At 50.9% G+C, this 20,265-nt stretch overlaps 1 protein-coding gene across 6 annotated transcripts in view; it reads right to left on the bottom strand.

Annotated features, from left to right (window-relative positions):
- The window catches only part of ALDH18A1 (aldehyde dehydrogenase 18 family member A1), a 102,548-nt gene that overhangs the window by 60,816 nt on the left and 21,467 nt on the right, over positions 1-20,265 (bottom strand). For 5 of the 6 annotated variants that reach the window (XM_054034593.1, XM_054034599.1, XM_054034597.1 and 2 more), the window contains one exon: positions 7,616-7,738. In XM_054034593.1, the coding sequence (XP_053890568.1) occupies positions 7,616-7,709 (94 nt within the window). In that variant the 5' untranslated portion in view covers positions 7,710-7,738. Of the gene's footprint in view, positions 1-7,615; positions 7,739-17,013; positions 17,177-20,265 lie in introns of those variants that run through there. The other variant, XM_054034594.1, reaches the window with a different exon arrangement.

The raw sequence follows: 20,265 nt of genomic DNA, 5'->3' as shown, positions 1-20,265 counted from the left end.
TGCCACCACTGAGAACAGCCGAGCTCCATCCTCTTTGGAACCCCCCTTCAGGTACTTGAAGGCTGCTATCAAATCCCCCCCTCATTCTTCTCTTCTGGAGACTAAACAATCCCAGTTCCCTCAGCCTCTCCTCATAACTCATGTGCTCCAGCCCCCTAATCATTTTTGTTGCCCTCCACTGGACTCTTTCCAATTTTTCCACATCCTTCTTGTAGTGTGGGGCCCAAAACTGGACACAGTATTCCAGATGAGGCCTCACCAATGTCGAATAAAGGGGAACGATCACGTTCCTCGATCTGCTGGCAATGCCCCTACTTATACAGCCCAAAATGCCATTAACCTTCTTGGCAACAAGAGCACACTGTTGACTCATATCCAGCTTCTCGTCCACTGTGACCCCTAGGTCCTTTTCTGCAGAACTGCTACCTAGCCATTCGGTCCCTAGTCTGTAGCAGTGCATGGGATTCTTCCATCCTAAGTGCAGGACTCTGCACTTGTCCTTGTTGAACCTCATCAGGTTTCTTTTGGCCTAATCTTCTAATTTGTCTAGGTCTCTCTGTATCCGATCCCTACCCTCTAGTGTATCTACCACACCTCCTAGTTTAGTGTCATCTGCAAACTTGCTGAGAGTGCAGTCCACACCATCCTCCAGATCATTAATAAAGATATTAAACAAAACCGGCCCCAGGACCAACCCTTGGGGCACTCCGCTTGAAACCAGCTGCCAACTAGACATGGAGCCATTGATCTCTACCCGTTGAGCCCGACGATCTAGCCAGCTTTCTATCCACCTTACTGTCCATTCATCCAGCCCATACTACTTTAACTTGCTGGCAAGAATACTGTGGGAGACCGTATCAAAAGCTTTGCTAAAGTCAAGGAACAACACATCCACTGCTTTCCCCTCATCCACAGAGCCAGTTATCTCATCATAGAAGGCAATTAGGTTAGTCAGGCACGACTTCCCCTTGGTGAATCCATGCTGACTGTTCCTGAGCACTTTCCTCTCCTCTAAGTGTTTCAGAATTGATTCCTTGAGAACCTGCTCCATGATTTTTCCAGGGACTGAGGTGAGGCTGACTGGCCTGTAGTTCCCCGGATCCTCCTCCTTCCCTTTTTTAAAGATGGGTACTACATTAGCCTTTTTCCAGTCATCTGGGACCTCCCCCGATCGCCCTGAGTTTTCAAAAATAATGGCTAATGGCTCTGCAATCTCATCCGCCAACTCCTTTAGCACCCTCGGATGCAGCGCATCCGGCCCCATGGACTTGTGCACGTCCAGTTTTTCTAAATAGTCCCGAACCACTTCTTTCTCCACAGAGGGCTGGTCACCTTCTCCCCATATTGTGCTGCCCAGTGCAGCAGTCTGGGAGCTGACCTTGTTCGTGAAGACAGAGGCAAAAAAAAGCATTGAGTACATTAGCTTTTTCCACATCCTCGGTCACTAGGTTGCCTCCCTCATTCAGTAAGGGGCCCACACTTTCCTTGACTTTCTTCTTGTTGCTAACATACCTGGGAGGGGATAATGGAGGTCAGGGAGACCATGCGGAACTTAACTTCTTGAGATATCTGTTGAAGTCTCGCAGGTCCAGGATGGGGCGTAGGCCCCCTTTGGCCTTTGGAATGAGAAAGTACCGGAAGTAAAAAGCAACAGAGGGTCCTGTGGCACCTTTGAGACTAACAGAAGTACTGGAAGCATAAGCTTTCGTGAGTCAGAACCTCACTTCTTCAGATGCAAGTAATGGAAATCTCCAGAGGCAGGTATATATCAGTGTGGAGATAACGAGGTTAGTTCAATCAGGGAGGGTGAGGTGCTCTGCTAGCAGTTGAGGTGTGAACACCAAGGGAGGAGAAACTGTTTCTGTAGCTGGATAGCCATTCACAGTCTTTGTTTAATCCTGATTTGATGGTGTCAAATTTGCAGATGAACTGAAGCTCAGCAGTTTCTCTTTGGAGTCTGGTCCTGAAGTTTTTTTTGCTGTAAGATGGCTACCTTAACATCTGCTATTGTGTGGCCAGGGAGGTTGAAGTGTAGAGAAGGGGCATGAGTGGACGAGAGCTGAGGAAGCGTTTTTCCAGGTCAGCCATAAAAATGTTGGCATATTGTGGGGCCATGCGGGTGCCCATAGCGGTGCCACTGGTCTGGAGGTATGTATGGTCACCAAATTTGAAATAATTGTGCGTGAGGATAAAGTCACAGAACTCAGCAATAAGTTGTGCTGTGTCATCATCAGGGATACTGTTCCTGACAGCTTGTATTCCATCTGTATGTGGGATGTTTGTGTAGAGAGCCTCTACATCCATGGTGGCTAGGATGGTGTATTCTGGGAGGTCACCAATGCATTGTAGTTTTCTCAGGAAATCTGTGGTGTCACGGAGATAGCTGGGAGTGCTGGTGGCGTAGGGTCTGAGTAGGGAGTCCACATATCCAGACAGTCCTTCAGTGAGAGTGCCAATGCCCGAGATGATGGGGCGTCCAGGATTTCCAGGTTTGTGGATCTTAGGTAGTAGATAGAATAACCCCGGTCAGGGCTCTAAGGGTACGTTGATTTGTTCCTGTGTTAGTGTAGGGAGTGTCCTGAGTAGATGGTGCAGTTTCTGCTCCAACTCCTCAGACAGAGACCAACACCTACAAGATCTTCACCAAGCATTCTCAAAACTACGATACCCACACAAGGAAATAAAGAAACAAATCAACAGAGCCAGACGTGTACCCAGAAGACTCCTGCTACAAGACAGGCCCAGAAGAGAAACCAACAGAACTCCACTGGCCATCACCTACAGTCCTCAGCTTAAACCTCTCCAAAGCATCATCAGTGATCTACAACCCATCCTGGACAATGATCCCTCACTTTCACAGACCTTGGGAGGCAGGCCAGTCCTCGCCCACAAACAACCTGCCAACCTTAAGCATATTCTCACCAGCAACCACGCATCGCACCATAACAACTCTAACTCAGGAACCAACCCATGCAACAAACCTCGATGCCAACTCTGCCCACATATCTACACCAGCAACACCATCACTGGACCTAACCAGATCAGCTACAACATCACCGGCTCATTCACCTGCACGTCCACCAATGTTATATATGCCATCATATGCCAGCAATGCCCCTCTGCTATGTACATTGGCCAAACTGGACAGTCACTACGCAAGAGGATAAATGGACACAAGTCAGATATCAGGAATGGCAATGTACAAAAACCTGTAGGAGAACACTTCAACCTCCCTGGCCACACAATAGCAGATGTTAAGGTAGCCATCTTACAGCAAAAAAAACTTCAGGACCAGACTCCAAAGAGAAACTGCTGAGCTTCAGTTCATCTGCAAATTTGACACCATCAGATCAGGATTAAACAAAGACTGTGAATGGCTATCCAACTACAGAAACAGTTTCTCCTCCCTTGGTGTTCACACCTCAACTGCTAGCAGAGCACCTCACCCTCCCTGATTGAACTAACCTCGTTATCTCCACACTGATATATACCTGCCTCTGGAGATTTCCATTACTTGCATCTGAAGAAGTGAGGTTCTGACCCACGAAAGCTTATGCTCCCAGTACTTCTGTTAGTCTCAAAGGTGCCACAGGACCCTCTGTTGCTTTTTACAGATTCAGACTAACACGGCTACCCCTCTGATACCGGAAGTAAAAATCTTTCCCTCTTCATTTCACGTGAACTTCCTCCATGGCCCCCAGGCACAGAAGGGTTTGCACCTCCTGGGCGAGTAGTTTCTCGTGAGAAGGGTCCCTGACGAGGGATGGGGCAGGGGGGTGGGAAGGTGGGATAAAACAGAACGGGAGGGTATAACCCGCTGCCACCATATTGAGGACCTAACGGTGGGTGCTTATGGCGGTCCAAGTGGGGAGGTAAGGCAACAAACGGTGGGAAAATAACGGACGAGACATAATCTGGTCCTGACTGTAGACTGGGAGGTCGCCCTTGAGCATCCCTTCAAAATGACTGCCTGCTTTTAGGAGGGGCACGACTAGCGCCCAAATGTGCTCCCGCTGTGACCTTGGAAGCGCCAATAGCCCTTGTGTCTCTTGGTTCCTCTCTGGTCTGCCTTGGGAACCTGGCTCGGGAAGCATCAGGCTGCAGGAACATGCTTACCGCCATTTCCCGCAGCTCCCATTGGCTGGGAACATCAAACCGCAGCCACTGGGAGCTGTGGGGTGCCTTGCCTGTGGACAGTCAACGTCAGCAACATGTCTTGCAGCCCGCAATCAGCTTACCCTGGTGGGCCACAGATTGCCCACCACTGCTCTAGAATCTTTCAGGCTGTGTAACTTGCTGGCCGTTTGTTCAGCAAATGGGGCTAAGCCCTCAAATAGGAGGTCCAAGATTGATTGCTGGACTTCTGCCAAGAGGCCAGACTATTGCAGCCACGACGCCCGTATCATTGAAACTGCCGACGTCATGACTCTGGCTGTGGAATCCACTGCAACTGAGGTGGCTGGAGGGAGGCCCTCACGATCACCCTGCCCTCTCCAGCACTGTATTGAACTCCTGCTTCATGTCCAGTGGGAGCGAGTCAGCATATTGTGCTGTGTATTGCCATACATTAGAGTGATATCTGCTGAGCAAGGCTTGGTGATTAGCTATCCGCAGCTGTAGACTGGCTGTGGAATAAACTTTCCTGCCGTACAGGAGTCGAGTTGAATTGATCATGTCTGTTGCACTCGTTGGCAGCCGCGAACACTAGTGACCCAGAGGATGGGTGTGTATACAAGTACTCCCTTTGCAGGAACGTAGTACTAATGCTCTGCCCTTTTGGACACAGGTGGCAAGGATGACGGGGTCTGCCACAGGGCCTTTACAATTTTGATCACCCCATCGTGGACTGGCAGGGACACCTTTGCTGATGGTGCTGTGGCCAGCATGACGAATAGGGAGTAGGCTGGTTTGGACATCTCCTCTGCTTTTAGCTCCAGGTTCACCATGACCCATGTAAGCAGCTCCTGGTGGGCTTTTACATCATCTTGGGGCACTGTTTGCGATGGGCCTGCAACTGCCTCATCCTGAGGAGGAGGCCAGCCCCGAGGGAGGGATAGGCTGTGCTTCCTGTGTCTGAGGCACCACCTGCCCTGGAGGGGGTTGGTCCTGGGCCCCTTGGCTCGACCTGATCTGCGAGCCCAGGGGGGTGGGAGGAGCCGCTATTGCTGGAGGTCCTTCCGATGTCCCCTAGCTTGCGGAGAAAGCTACAGGTTATACCCCTGCCGGGGCCCTGGCCATTGACCTTGTGGCCATGCACTTGTAGGTTGGCCTGCTGGCTGCGTCGGTGTTGGCAGGTCCATGGGGGCCAGCAACTTCTCGCTCTCCAAGCTTGAGGAGGAATACTCTTCTTCTGGTAACCACATTGGCCCTACCATAGGGTAGGCCTCCCTTCTGTATCTGGCGTCCTCTCACCTGCCGTTTGGGGAGCGGTACCAGGAGCCGCCAAACCATGCTGCACTTTCGGAAGCCATTGGTGATGTATAGCGGCCCGGTAATAGTCTTGGGAGCGATGCCACCTGCTTCAGGCACGGTGCACAGTCTCTGGTGATCGGGAGAGCGGGGACCGTCCATAACCCCACGGCAACTGGCATTGGGGGTTGTGAGAGCGCCAAGGGGACTCTGGTGACTGTCTCCGGGGATCTACAATATGCGCCTGCGGCCCAGTACCACGGGTCCGGCGACTGTGTGTTGTGACCCTGGCGATGGGTACCCGTAACTCGTCTGGTCTCGGATCTGTGGTCTGGGATGTGGTTCCGGAGATTGTTGGCACAGTCCCGGGGACCTTCGGGATGACTTGTGTAGGGGCGCCATTGACGGCTTTCCCCTTGAAGCAGGTGGGAGGGCAGGGTTCCTGGGCCTCTCCTCCCATGGAGTTGGCAGTACCAGGAGAGAGAAAATATCTCTTACCGCCTGCAAGGCTTCTGGGGTGGATGGCACCGTAAGGTACCATGTGCCTGCAGCATCTTCAGGAGTGGGGGGGCAGCTCATGGGGGCAGGATGGGCCCCGTTGGCAAGGTTGCCACCTGGCTGGGCTCCAGTGGCAGCGAGATAGCCCAAGTCTGTCTGGATTCCGCCTTTGTCCTGTCCTTGATCTTACGGGTGCCTGGGGAGCTCCCCCTTTCCGCGTGCTTCCTATGTCTTTTGGCTGATACCGGAGACACAGAGCAGTGTCGAGATGAACTCTGTGCCAGTGCGCTTCTCGTCGATGCTGACGTACTCTGTACTGAGTCCAAATGTGCCAGCTCTGAGGCCGGTGCCAGCGCTGACTCCATGAGAAGTGCACAAAGTCTAAAGTCTCTCTCCCTCTTGGTCCAGGACTTGAATCCCTTACAAATGCAGCACTTTTTGCGGATATGGGACTTACCCAGACACTTCAAACAGCTTAGGTGCTGATCACTGATTGGCATGGGCTTCTTAAAATGATCACATGGATTAAAGCCCGGGGAACAGGGCATGCCCCCTTCCTGGGCCAAGTCCCTCAGGGGACTTTTCACTAAGACCTATTAAGAACTGCAAACTAACTACTAACAACTATTTACACAAAAATTCAAAGAACCACTGAATAGAAACCGGAGCGTTCCAGCACCGACACTGGCAGTAAGAAGGAACTGAGGGGAGTGGGGGCCGGCAGCGCCCCTTATACTGGCACATATGCACGCCACTCTAGAGTATGCCAGAGCCGGTCCCCTATAGATACCACTGAGGAAAAACTTCCGGCATCGGTGAATGTGGCAAGCATATACACCTAACATCGAATGGACATGAGCAATCACTTGAAGAACTTTCTGCTATGGCAATAAAAAGTCTTGGTAACTTCCTGATTGGTTTGGTACTTTGCAGGTTGAACACCAGGGCATGCCGGACATCAAGGGAGCGAAGTCTCTTCTCTTTGGCAGAAGTGTGGAGTTTTGGGGGAAAAAAAAGACAGGTAAGTAGATACTTTGGTTATTGTGGAAGAGAGGACACAGGATTCCCACTCAGGCCATGCAGTGGTAAGAAGGAACTGGAGAGGCCTCAGCCCTCACTGTCTCTTATGCCCTCAGATGGAAGCACAAGGAAATCCACTGCACACATGCAGGCCAACGAACACTGTTAGCATTTCCAGACTCAGGTGTATGGCGCTCAGGCGTACCCACGTGTGGAATAAACATAAGGACCAGCATTCAAAGAACTGGTTGTTATGGGAATTGGGGAAGGAGATATATAGCCATTTTTACTTCTAAATCTCTCCTCGGTTTAGGAAAAAAATCTAACACATATATGACAGGCATTATTGTTGTATACAATCTTGAGGTGGTGGCAGCAAGTAAGCAGCATTCATAGAAAACACCAGTATTTCTTGACTGAAATTGTGGTTTGTCAGAATGGAAAAGGTGATACCTCAGGCATTTGCTTGAATAATTATTATTGTACTGAGGAAGGAAGTTGCAGTAAGGACCCAGACCTCTTTCTACAGTTCACTCCGACACCAGTAGGTCTTGAACAAACGGGAAAGGCAGCCCATAAACTCCGATGTGGCGCAGAAAGAAGGCGTGAAGATAAGGGTATAAGAGATGCTGAGAGACATACCTTGACCAGTGTTATTACAAACAAGTCCTTTCCCTTGGATACTTACAAGGCTGGGAAACAGCTGTGATGTACTGCGGTGAGAAGAGGAGGTATCGTCCAGGGGAATGGAAGGAGGGGCTCAGAGCAGCTCGACACAACATTGTGAGATGTTTGGGAGGATGAAGGATACCTGCAAGTTAAGAAAAAAAGTCTCATCAATCTCAGTGAACTTGCCTCCCTATTCCCACCACTAAAGTACACACCCAATCCTGCACACCAAGATACCCAGCAGTACATGCCCTTCTCAAAATCCTCTGTGGCATTAGGCATGTACCAGATTTCACTTTCTCCAAGAGCACTCAATTGCCAGCTGCATTCACAGCAGGCCTTCTGTGGCATGCACACACCACCACGCATCCTGCAACGCAAAACTGATCACAAAATGTGTATGGAGTGACATACGGGCATCTATAGTTATATTTAAAGCATTTATCTTGCCACGTGTCTTGTAAAGATGGCAAGATGCCTACCAGTGAGGAAGCGACAGATGCCTAAATCTCAACAGAATGATATTACTCCAGACTTTCTTCTGTGATCCCTCCCTCCCCCCACCGGACCACCGCACTGCCAGATGCAGAGCCCCAGTGTGCACAATTTAAACAATATGTGATCCACGTGTCTTGTATTTAAATTACACACAAAGATTGCAAAATCAAATACTCAAAAGTTAGGAACTGCCAGAACGAAGTTTGCTTGTGCAACCTTAATGCATACATACAGAGGGCTGAATTATGATATAGTTTTCAGTTACATGATCACATGCTGTTTTTTCTCGTGGGCCCCTGCCTCGTTCAGTGCACAGAACAGACTATGCTCACTTAATGAGCAGCTCTTCAATAGTTTTCTCTTTGTTGTTCAGTGTGTGGCCATATGCCTTATTTACCGCACACTACTTGAACCCAAGACAGAATTAATTTCCTCATGGACTTTTCTGTAACGCTTATCATTATAGTATCTAAGTATTTCACAAACACCCTGTGAGGTGAAAGGGTATTATCCCCATTTTACAGCTGGGAAACTGAGACACAAAGCAATTAAAGGTCAAGAGTCCACTAATTTTGGATGCCCATTTGAGATGCCTAAAACCTAATTTTTCCAGAGTACTTAGCATTATATGGCTCTTTAAATGTTCAAATCATAGCTTCCATCAACTTCAGTTACAGCTGTGAATGCTCAGCCCTTCTGCATATCAGACCCGAGGAACTCAAGTCAGGCATCCAGAAAATGAGAATACAATTAGTGACCACCTGTGAAAAGTTTGGTTTAAGAGACTTACCAGCATCACACACAGACTGTGGCAGAGACAAGGTAGTATGGAAAGGAGGGGGAAGAATATAAATTCAAAAGGAACAGAGGAAGCCAAGAGCAGGGTGGAAAAGGGGGAAGACATTTGAAGGGGAAAGAATTGTCAAAAGAACTTAAATCTATTATCAAGGCAAATACAAGAGACTCAGGCATCTTGGCCAGAATTACAAAAAGATCTGTCCATCACAGGGATAAAAGCTCATCTGTGAAGGAGACAGGTTTTTAGGGGCTAGTTGAAGGCTGCAGAATGGACATGATTTAAGAACCAACTCAAACCGCACCATTTTCCATACCAAGTACAAAGCACATTTCTTTATCTTCCCTTCAATAACAAATATGATATAACAAACCAATTTTTTTTTAATTTCATATATTTTTCCTCTTGAGGAGAAAGAGGAAGGAAGGAGAAAACATGTCACATATGCTAGATACGTTGCTTAATACACTTCTGGAAGACATTAATATTAAGTTGATGAGGATGATATCTGCATAGACTAGATTAATTGGACTGGTAGCCAAAAAAGACGGTTACTCACCGTTGTAACTGTTGTTCTTCGAGATGTGTTGCTCATATCCATTCCATTAGGTGTGCGCGCGCCGCGTGCACGATCGTCGGAGAATTTTCTACCCTAGCAACACCAGCGGGTCGGCTGTGGAGCCCCCTAGAGTGGCGCCTTCATGGCGCTGAATATATACCCCAGCCGACCCGGCGCCCCCTCAGTTCCTTCTTGCCGGCTACTCCGACAGTGGGGAAGGGGGGCGGGTTTGGAATGGATATGAGCAACACATCTCGAAGAACAACAGTTACAACGGTGAGTAACCGTCTTTTCTTCGAGTGCTTGCTCATATCCATTCCATTAGGTGACTCCCAAGCCCAACTTAGGTGGTGGGGTCGGAGTGAGACATTGCTGTGTGCAAAACCGCTGATCCGAAAGCAGCATCGTCCCTGGACTGCTGCACTAGCGCATAGTGAGCCGTAAACGTGTGGACTGATGACCAAACCGCCGCTCTACAAATGTCCTGGATCGGAACTTGCGCCAGGAAAGCAGTCGAGGAAGCTTGGGCCCTCGTGGAGTGAGCGGTGAGGTGCGGTGCTGAGACACCTGCCAGGTCATAGCAAGTCCGGATGCAAGACGTAATCCAGGAGGATAGGCGTTGTGAGGAGACCGGTAAGCCTTTCATTCGGTCGGCCACTGCAACGAAGAGTTGCGTCGTCTTTCTAAAGGGCCTTGTGCGGTCAATATAGAAAGCCAGGGCCCTGCGTACGTCCAGAGAATGCAAACGTTGATCCTGGCGAGTAGCATGTGGTTTAGGATGAAAGACCGGGAGAAATATATCCTGGTTGATATGAAACGGAGAAATCACCTTAGGGAGAAAGGCAGGATGTGGACGAAGCTGCACTTTATCCTTATGGAAAACTGTGTAAGGGGGCTCGGATGTAAGCGCCCTGAGTTCAGAAACGCGCCTTGCTGAGGTGATGGCTACGAGGAAGGCTGTCTTCCAGGATAGGTACAAAAGTGAACAGGTGGCCAGTGGCTCGAATGGAGGACCTGTGAGCTTGGAGAGAACCAGGTTGAGGTCCCACGTCTGAACGGGCTGACGTTGTTGTGGGTACATCCGGTCTAAGCCCTTGAGGAATCTAACGACCATCGGGTTAGAGAATACCAAAGACGCGAGTTCCCCTGGGTGAAAGGCCGATATAGCGGCCAGGTGAACTCTAACTGAAGATATCGCCAACCCCTGCTGTTTTAGGGAGAGGAGATATTCCAAAATGAGAGGAATGGGTGCCTGCAACGGGGACGTGGCTCGTTGTTCGCACCAACAGGAGAACCGCTTCCACTTGGCCAGGTACGTGGTGCGTGTTGAGGGCTTCCTACTGCTCAGCAGAATCTGTTGGACAGAGTGCGAGCATTGCTGCTCTGCCTGGGTGAACCATGGAGCAGCCACGCCGTGAGGTGGAGTGATTGCAGGTCGGGGTGACGCAGCCGGCCGTGGTCCTGAGAGATGAGATCCGGACATAATGGAAGCGGGATCGGTGTCTGAACCGAGAGTTCCAACAGTGTGGTGTACCAATGTTGTCTCGGCCACGCTGGAGCGACCAGAATTACCTGTGCCTGGTCTCTGCGCAATTTGAGCAGTACCTTGTGGACCAGAGGAAACGGAGGGAAGGCATAAAACAGGTGGTCTTTCCAGGGAAGGAGAAACGCATCCGAGAGGGAGCCCGGAGCTCGACCTTGTAGGGAGCAGAACACGTGGCACTTCCTGTTGTCTCGAGATGCAAACAGGTCTATCTGGGGAAACCCCCACTTCTGGAAGACGGAATGTATGATGTCCGGACGGATAGACCACTCGTGCGTCTGGAAGGACCTGCTGAGTCGGTCCGCTAAAGTGTTCTGGACTCCAGGGAGGAACGATGCCGTGAGATGGATTGAGTGGGCAATGCAGAAGTCCCACAGGCGAATGGCCTCTTGGCATAGAATTGACGAACATGCTCCTCCTTGCTTGTTGATGTAAAACATGGCCGTGGTGTTGTCGATGAGAACTAACACACAGCAGCCACGTAGGAGATTGAGAAATGCCTGGCACGCCAGGCGCACCGCCATCAGTTCCCGAACATTGATGTGCAGGGCTAGCTGGGGTGCAGACCACAGGCCCTGGGTATGGTGTTCGTTGAGATGGGCGCCCCAACCCAGAGATGAAGCGTCTGTGACCAGGTGCAGAGAGGGTTGTGGGGCGTGAAATGGCATCCCCTCGCAGACCACATCGTGATCTAGCCACCAGGTGAGGGAGGTCAGGACCGAGTTCGGGACCGTGACCACCATGTTCAGGCTGTCCCAATGTGGGCGGTATATTGACGACACCCAGGTCTGGAGTGGGCGAAGCCGAAGTCTGGCATGCCTGGTTACGTATGTGCAGGAGGCCATGTGACCCAGCAGGGTAAGGCACGACCTCACCGTGGTAGTTGGGAAGGCCTTGAGCCCTTGAATGAGGCTCGTGATGGTGCCAAAGCGGTTGTCTGGCAGGATGGCTTGTGCACGTCTGGAGTCTAGGACTGCGCCGATGAATTCTATTCTCTGGGTAGGTTCTAGAGTGGATTTGTCCTTGTTGAGTAGGATGCCCAACTCGTTGAATGTGTGCACTATTATGTGGACGTGAGCTCGAACTTGCTCTTTGGTGCGACCGCGTACCAGCCAGTCGTCTAGGTACGGGAACACCTGTATCCCTTGCCGACGAAGGTACGCTGCCACGACAGCCATACATTTCGTGAACACTCTTGGGGCCGAGGATAGGCCGAAGGGAAGGACTGCAAATTGGTAGTGCACCGTGCTTACCACGAATCGCAGGAAGCGTCTGTGAGGTGGGTAAATTGCGATGTGAAAGTATGCGTCTTTCATGTCGAGGATGGCGAACCAGTCTCCAGGATCGAGGGAGGGGATAATGGCCCCCAAAGAGACCATGCGGAACTTCAACTTTACTACGAATTTGTTGAGTCCGCGCAAGTCCAAGATGGGTCGCAGACCTCCTTTGGACTTGGGAATGAGGAAGTACCGGGAATAAAATCCCCTGCCCCTTAACTCTACTGGAACCTCCTCTATGGCCCCCATAGCAAGGAGCGTAGAAACTTCCTGTATAAGAAGTTGCTCGTGAGAAGGGTCCCTGAAGAGGGACGGGGAAGAAGGGGGGGAGGAGGGGGGGATTGAAGAAAACTGGATAGCGTATCCCTTGTCCACCATGCGAAGGACCCAACGGTCCGAAGTTATAAGGGACCAAGCACGGTGGAAATGGGAAAGGCGATCCCGAAAGGAGGGGGCTGGATCCTGGGGGATGACTGGGGCGCCCTCCTCGACCGCACCTTCAAAAGTTCTGCCTGGGGCCTGAAGGTGGTCTAGGTGGCCCCTGGTTCTGACCGGGTTGAGGGCCGGTCCACCTTCTTCTACCACCTCGCCCTCGCCTCCGGGCCGAGTCCTGTCTCTGATGAGGCGGGGGGGGGGGTAGAAGCACTGAGGCTGCGGCCTAAATGGCCTGCGCTGAGGGCCCGCAACATGCATCCCCAGGGAGCGCATGATTGTTCTCGAGTCCTTGAGGCTCTGCAGACGAGAGTCCGTCTTGTCCGAGAACAATCCATGTCCCTCAAAGGGCAGATCCTGTAGGGTTTGCTGCAGCTCCGGAGGCAAACCCGAAACCTGAAGCCAGGAGATCCTCCGCATAGCGATACCCGAAGCCAGGGTCCTCGCAGCCGAGTCCGCTATGTCCAGGGAGGCCTGTAAGGAGGTCCGAGCCACCTTCTTACCCTCCTCTACCCAGGCCCCAAACTCCTCCCTGGACTCTTGGGGAACCAATTCCTTGAACTTCCCCATAGAGTTCCAGGAATTAAAGTTATAGCGGCTCAGGAGCGCCTGCTGGTTAGCCGCTCTAAGTTGCAGCCCTCCGGCTGAATAAACTTTACGGCCAAACAAATCGAGGCGCTTAGCCTCCTTCGATTTGGGCGCTGCGGCCTGTTGACCGTGGCGCTCCCTTGCGTTCACTGATGCCACCACCAGTGAACACGGCTGGGGGTGGGTATACAAGTACCCGTAGTCTTTGGACGGAACAAAGTATTTCCTTTCCACCCCTCTCGCTGTGGGTGGGATAGAGGCAGGCGTTTGCCATATCGTAGTTGCATTCGCTTGTATCGTGCGGATCAGGGGTAATGCCACCCTCGATGGGGCATCCGCTGCAAGGATATTCACGATGGGGTCCTGCACCTCCACTATCTCCTCCGCCTGCAGGTCCATATTACGGGCCACCCTACGCAGGAGATCCTGGTGAGCCCGAAGATCTATTGGAGGTGGACCTGAGCACGATGTGCCCGCCACTGCCTCATCCGGAGAGGAAGAGGAAGATGCCTCCGGTGGTACGGGATCCAAGGGAGGGTCCTGGTCTCCCTGCTCCTGGGCCGGAGCATCACCTGCGCTTGGGTCCAGGACGTCAGGTGGTGCGGACACGGAAGCCTCCATGCCCCCTGGCGGAGGCCGAGAGATGGTGGACTCCGGGGCCCTTCTAACGGAGTGGCCCGAGCGAGAGGTCGAAGCTATTGGAGCCCCTTGGGCCTGATGGTACGCCCACGGGGTCCAGAACGACCAGTGAGATGGGCCATGAGCAGGGTCCTCTGCTACCTCCTGCCAATGGCCTATGTCCTGCTCCTCGGCTTGTCCCTAAGGGGGGTATGCCGATCTCGATACGTCCTCAGAGGAGCGGGACACCGATCTCGATGGCCATGGCGGTGCCGAGTGCGTCGAGACGAATCCCGTGGGATGCGGTGCCGCACGGTGCCGGTCCGGAGATGTTCTATCTCCACGCGGTGCCGGCGATCGGTGCCGGGACCGCGACCGGTGCCGATGACCTCGCCGGTGCCGGGAGTCGGATCTGGACCTCGACGATGACCTAGAGTAGGCCTGGTGCCGGGAGCGGCCTCTCGACGTCGAGCGTCGATCGTGGCGGTGCCGAGAACTACGTCTCGACGTTGATCGGTGCCGACGATCATAGCGGTGCCGAGACGTAGAGCGGTGCCGCGACGAAGATCTTGGCCGCGAGTACGACCGGTGCCGAGGTGATATTCGGCACCGGGACTGCGAGCAGCGTGGGGACCTGCTTCGGGACCTGGACCGGTGCCGTGGTTCCAGCCCTTGCGATGGAGGGCGCATCAAGGCAGGTTTCCCTCTAGAATGGACCGGACGAGTCAACGGTGCCGTCGGTTGAGGCGGTGCCGGCTCCGTGAGAGCTATCAAGTCTCTCGCCGCCGCGAAGGTCTCTGGAGTCGACGGGAGGCACTGTATCACCGCCGGTCTCGGTGGAGACGCTATCTGCACCGGACTCAACGGCCTCGGAGCCGGAGTCGACGGTGCTGGAGTCACCTGTTTTCGGTGCTCCACAGGCGGACGCGGCTCTACCCCCGGCACTGGGGGAGCCGGCGTCTTCGGCACGGAGGTTCCCGTCTTATGGGCTTTTTTATGCCCCGGGGACAATGACCGGCGCCGAGGCACTTGTTGTGCTTGCGGTGCCGACGAGGTCCGGTGCCGGGGAGGCTTGTCAGACGCCACTCGCGTGGTCGGCAAGGCCGGTGCCGCCGGGGCACTGCGCACCGAGGTGCTAGGTGCCGGGGCCTGACTCGTTTCCGGACTAAGTGCCGCCTCCATAAGGAGTTGCCGGAGCCGAAAGTCCCGCTCCTTCTTGGTCCTTGGTCTGAAGGCCTTACAGATCTTGCACTTATCTGTTTGATGGGACTCTCCCAGGCACTTCAGACAGGAGTCGTGCGGGTCGCTCGTGGGCATAGGCTTAGCGCAGGAGGCGCACTGCTTGAAGCCGGGAGCGTTGGGCATGAGCCCGGCCCCGCGGCCGGGGGAGAAAGGGGGAGACGACCCCCTTAATCCCCTCAACTACTATAACAACTAGAACTAGAACTGTGAATAACTAACTAAGCTAGGGAGAGTGGAGAACAGCTATGCCGCGCTCCACAGTTCCAACGACCGTCAGGGGCGGTAAGAAGGAACTGAGGGGGCGCCGGGTCGGCTGGGGTATATATTCAGCGCCATGAAGGCGCCACTCTAGGGGGCTCCACAGCCGACCCGCCGGTGTTGCTAGGGTAGAAAATTCTCCGACGATCGTGCACGCGGCGCGCGCACACCTAATGGAATGGATATGAGCAAGCACTCGAAGAAGAACTAAACGCTACAGAAATTTTCCACTAAATATTGGAAACCCTAATTTAAAAGAAGGAATGTGGGAGGAGGGGAGGAAAAAAAAAAAGAGAGAGAGAGAGAAGTCACCCTTGTGTTATTTTTTCAGATAGAAAATGCTACCCAGTGTTAGAGATCATATCTATCCATGGTCCTTATATGGCCCACACCACCAGAGTATGTGAACATCTCAATCCTTATCACATTTATCCTCTCAACACCCCTAAGGTAGGGAAGTGCTATTATCCCCCATTTTACAGATAGGGAACAGAAGGACTAAAAGTGACGCCCAACATCACACATGGAGCCTGTGATGGAACAAGGAAATGAACCCAGGTCTCCCAATTCCTAAGCTACCACCTTTACCACTAGACCATCTATACTACAGACAAGGGATCAATGAAGCAGAGCCAATACTTTCCTGGGGATTTAACTTGGCTTTTCCTGATGTACTGAGAGTTTTAACCTTACTGTTGCAGTCTTTTTTTGTATTTAGTTTCCTTACAGTTAAGTTAAAACAAAAGCATTTAAATGCGTATTTTTTTAAAAAGCACCTGCATTTCTTTCAATGCTCAATCCTGAAACACACAGGATGTTACCTTAAAAGCCTCCCACCCACAAAACAATCCTTTCCTTAAGAGATTCTGTGCTAAGCCAAGGAAGAGAAAATTCAGCCCCAGAAACCTAGTTGTATAAAGACAGCTATGATTCACATCAAGTGGGGCTCGGAATAAAGTATGGTCTTGCCCACAGCTAGTGAATAAATTCACTCAGGCTTTATAATGGTTTACAAGGGTCAGACGTGAACAATGTAGAATATTGTTAGTCTCTAAGGTGCCACAAGTACTCCTGTTCTTTTTGCGGATACAGACTAACACGGCTGCTACTCTGAAATGTAGAATATGTATCCCAGGATGTCAGGAATCCATTCCAGCAAGAAGTTGGATGCAGATTTCTCTCGTCCAAAGGCATCAGGGACCCCTATGAAGAGGAAGAAAAACCTACCTTTCTTTTTAGTAAGACAATAAATATAGTAAACTCTTCTATAGTGCTTTTAATCTGAGTATCTCAAATACGAAATGCAATTCTTTTGCGAGTTAAGTGACTTGCCCAGGTCACACAGCCAATCTGCAGCAGAGTTTGGAATAGACTCTCAGATCCTTACTCTAAACTATCCTTCAACCTGCATGGAACAGACTTTGGTGAAGGGGCAAACTATGTTACTGGCAGGCACAAAGACCACTCAAGCATAGACAGGAAGTTAGTCTAGCTAACTCAGCACAGACTACCAGATGCAATCTATTGCTATGAATAAATCCTATCACATGCAAGTGTCAGTCCAAGTGCAGAGCATTCAGAACAGTTAGAGAATTCGTTTCTGTACCTGACACGTCCTGCTGTGATGTGAGAGAAATTTCTGACAGAAGCAGCAGTGAAGCCAGCAGCGATTGCAGTGAAGGCAGGAGACAGACTACATTTCTGCAGTCTCAACTAAAGACAGACACAGCTCATTTGCAGCAGCCAATCCCAGAGCTTCTGGCAGTACAAGCCACATCAGCTCCACCAGAGCATACCAAGAGCTCTCTCAGAAACTGACGTAACCTCACTCTAAGCTCTTCCCTCCCACCAGCACACACCTCTCCAACCCTGCTGTCCCAGCAGCTGATGTAACTCTACTCCACGTTGCAGCACAAAATCCAGAGTTTTAAGACTGTAGTGTCAACAAGTGGTTTATGGGTGGCAAGCCCCAGCATAGGCCAGACAGTGCTACTCCCACACTTAGTACGCAGCATGCTGGCTTCCCGTCCTGCACCCTCCTCTTCTTTCCAGGCCTACTAGTTTTTGGATAATGGTTGCAGACTGGCTGCAGATGCCCTCCTCCCTGCTTTCAGGGACAGGCTGACCCTCAGTTCTACCTTTACTTCAATCTCCTCCCATTTTCCATAACATCACAGATCCCTTCACCATGGGGAGAGAGAGAGACAGTTTGCTCTTTACTGACTTCCTCTCCCCCATCAGTTCACACTCCAGTTGCTATGTTAAAGGGGAAGACACACTAGTTTTTTTTGGTAATTAATCGTGTTTGTACTTTCTATAGTTGCTTTCATATTCACCGACATTACAGAATGCAAGCGGACTTCTCTGCTTGATTCAGACACATCACACAGCCTCAGGGCTTCACCACTGTGGTTCTAGTCCTATTTTGCTAGTGTAATTCCAAATTAATTCCAGTGTTGCAAACTATTAGGATTAGCATGGGTCTCACAAGGTTTGGTGTTTTCATTAAAAGCTTCAGCTACTGAGGTTGCATTACCCAAGAATTTTAACTTCCATATTTGTTTTTTAAATGAAGTAAATTTCTAGCCCTCATGGCTACAGCGAACAGCTTGAAAATTTGTGGACACTGCAGACTCTGACACCAGAAAGCAAGTAAAGAGTGTAGTAGGAAGAGGGCCTGAAACATAAGCCCATGTAGCAGAGGCCTGAGGCCTGGGCTAAAATAGTCAAAACCTCGATGATAAAGAGCAAAGTTAAGTTGTGAGCAAGAAGTGGGCCCCTGCTCACAGAATTTGGCAAGCATAGGGCTGATTTTGCTAAAACACATATTCCTAAGAGATGGGAGGACAAAGCATTCACGCAAGCACATTCCAGAAAGGTGGTACCTGAACACCCCGATAAACACATTCCCCAAAGATAACAGGAACGTGCTGAACCATCTTAAAGGATAAGGTCAGGATTACAGCATGAAGGATAGAGATGTTTTGATCGAACTTACAAGTACAAGGCAATGGGTGGCACCCCAATACATCAGAGGGTGGCACCCTGATGCATCAAGGGTGATAAGTAACTTGTTTGGTGTATAAAGATGCATTTCAGAGGGAGTGTCTTTGACCAGCCGAGGGGACAGTGGAAAGTCCTACCACTGACTGAGCTGCGTCCATTGTCACAGGCATACATGAGCTAGTGTAACTGTAGACATTGATCCAGGGAGCTAGGACCATGCTTTGCTGACAATAAACCTGACCAAGCTCCTTCGCACCTTAACAGATTTTGTGGTCACTGGGCAGTTCGCTCGAGATCTGCTGTGCCAGCAATCTGTGCAGAGCTGGGACAACACACACACACACACGCAGCCACACATCTGACGACATTAAGAGTTATTATTATTATAAAGTTTTGTGATATTGGGGGTCACTCCAACTCATGATTTTGAACACTTGGAGTTGGCAACACTGGAACTTGCACTCTCCACAACAATATTGGGGTGATTCTGAAACAACTGGAGTGGGAAGAATAGCCAAACACAGGGGCATCTATTCTTAGTGCAAAAACAGTTATTCATTTCCCCAGTACAGATGTCTTTACAGAATCTCTCTCTATCAAAATGAATATATACCTAGTTAATAGATACACCTAGTAAAGAAGAGCAACTTTCCCCTGGACTAGGCCCACCTTGACAATTCTTAAATATAACTTTGAAATAGACTGCTCCAGTATCCCCCTTAAACCATTATTCAAAATATCCACAACCATCACCATAGCAACTGACGATATGTCTACACTATGAAATTAGGTCAATTTTACAGAAGACGATCTTTAGAAAGCAATTTTATACAGTCGATCGTGTATGTCCCTACTAAGCACAGTAGGTTGGCGGAGTGCATCCTCAATATCATGGCTAGCATCAACTCAATGTGGTGCACTGTGGATAGCTATCCCAGTCCCTGCTGCCCATTGGAATTCTGGGTTAAGCTCCCAATGCCTGATGGGGCAAAAACATTGTCACGGGTGGTTTTGGGTACATGTTGTCAGTCTCCCTTCCTTCCCTCCCTCCCTCTTTGAAAGCAATGGCAAACAATCGTTTTGCTCCTTTTTGCCTGGGTTACCTGTGCAAACACCGTAGCACGGCAAGCATGGAGCCCGCTCAGCTCAGCACTACCGTTGTGAGCATTGGAAACACCTCGCGCATTATCCTGCAGTATGTGCAGAGCCTGGCTAGGAACCGCCAGCACGAGGAAGATTGTGAGGAGGACATGGACACAGACGTTCCTTAAACCACGGGATGTGGCAATTGGGACATCATGGTGGCAGTGGAGCAGGTTGATAGAGTGGAACGCCGATTCTGGACCCGACAAACAAGCACATACTGGTGGCACCGCATAGTGTTGCGGGTATGGGATGATTCCCAGTGGCTGCGAAACTTTCACATGCGTAAGGCCACTTTCATGGAACTTTGTGAGTTGCTTTTCCCCGCCCTGACAATTGTTTTCCCCCTGCCCTGACAGTTGAGAAGCAAGTGGCGATAGCCCTGTGGAAGCTTGCAACGCCTGACTGCTACCGGTCAGTCGGGAATCAATTCGGAGTGGGCAAATCTACCCTGGGGGCTGCTGTGATCCAAATAGCCAAGGCAATCAGTAACCTTCTGCTAACAAGGGTAGTGACTCTGGAAAATGTGCAGGTCATAGTGGATGGCTTTGCTGCAATTGGGTTCCCTAACTGTGGTGGGGCGATAGACGAAACCCATATCCCTATCTTGGCACCGGACCACCTGGCCAAACAGTACATAAACTGCAAGGGGTACTTCTCAATGGTGCTGCAAGCACTGGTGGATCACAAGGGACGTTTCACCGACATC

Source organism: Malaclemys terrapin, chromosome 7 (genome assembly GCF_027887155.1).
Source record: "Malaclemys terrapin pileata isolate rMalTer1 chromosome 7, rMalTer1.hap1, whole genome shotgun sequence".
Taxonomy (NCBI): domain Eukaryota; kingdom Metazoa; phylum Chordata; order Testudines; family Emydidae; genus Malaclemys; species Malaclemys terrapin.
The sequence above is the reverse complement of the archived record's forward strand: the minus strand, read 5'-3'. Positions and strand labels throughout refer to the sequence as shown.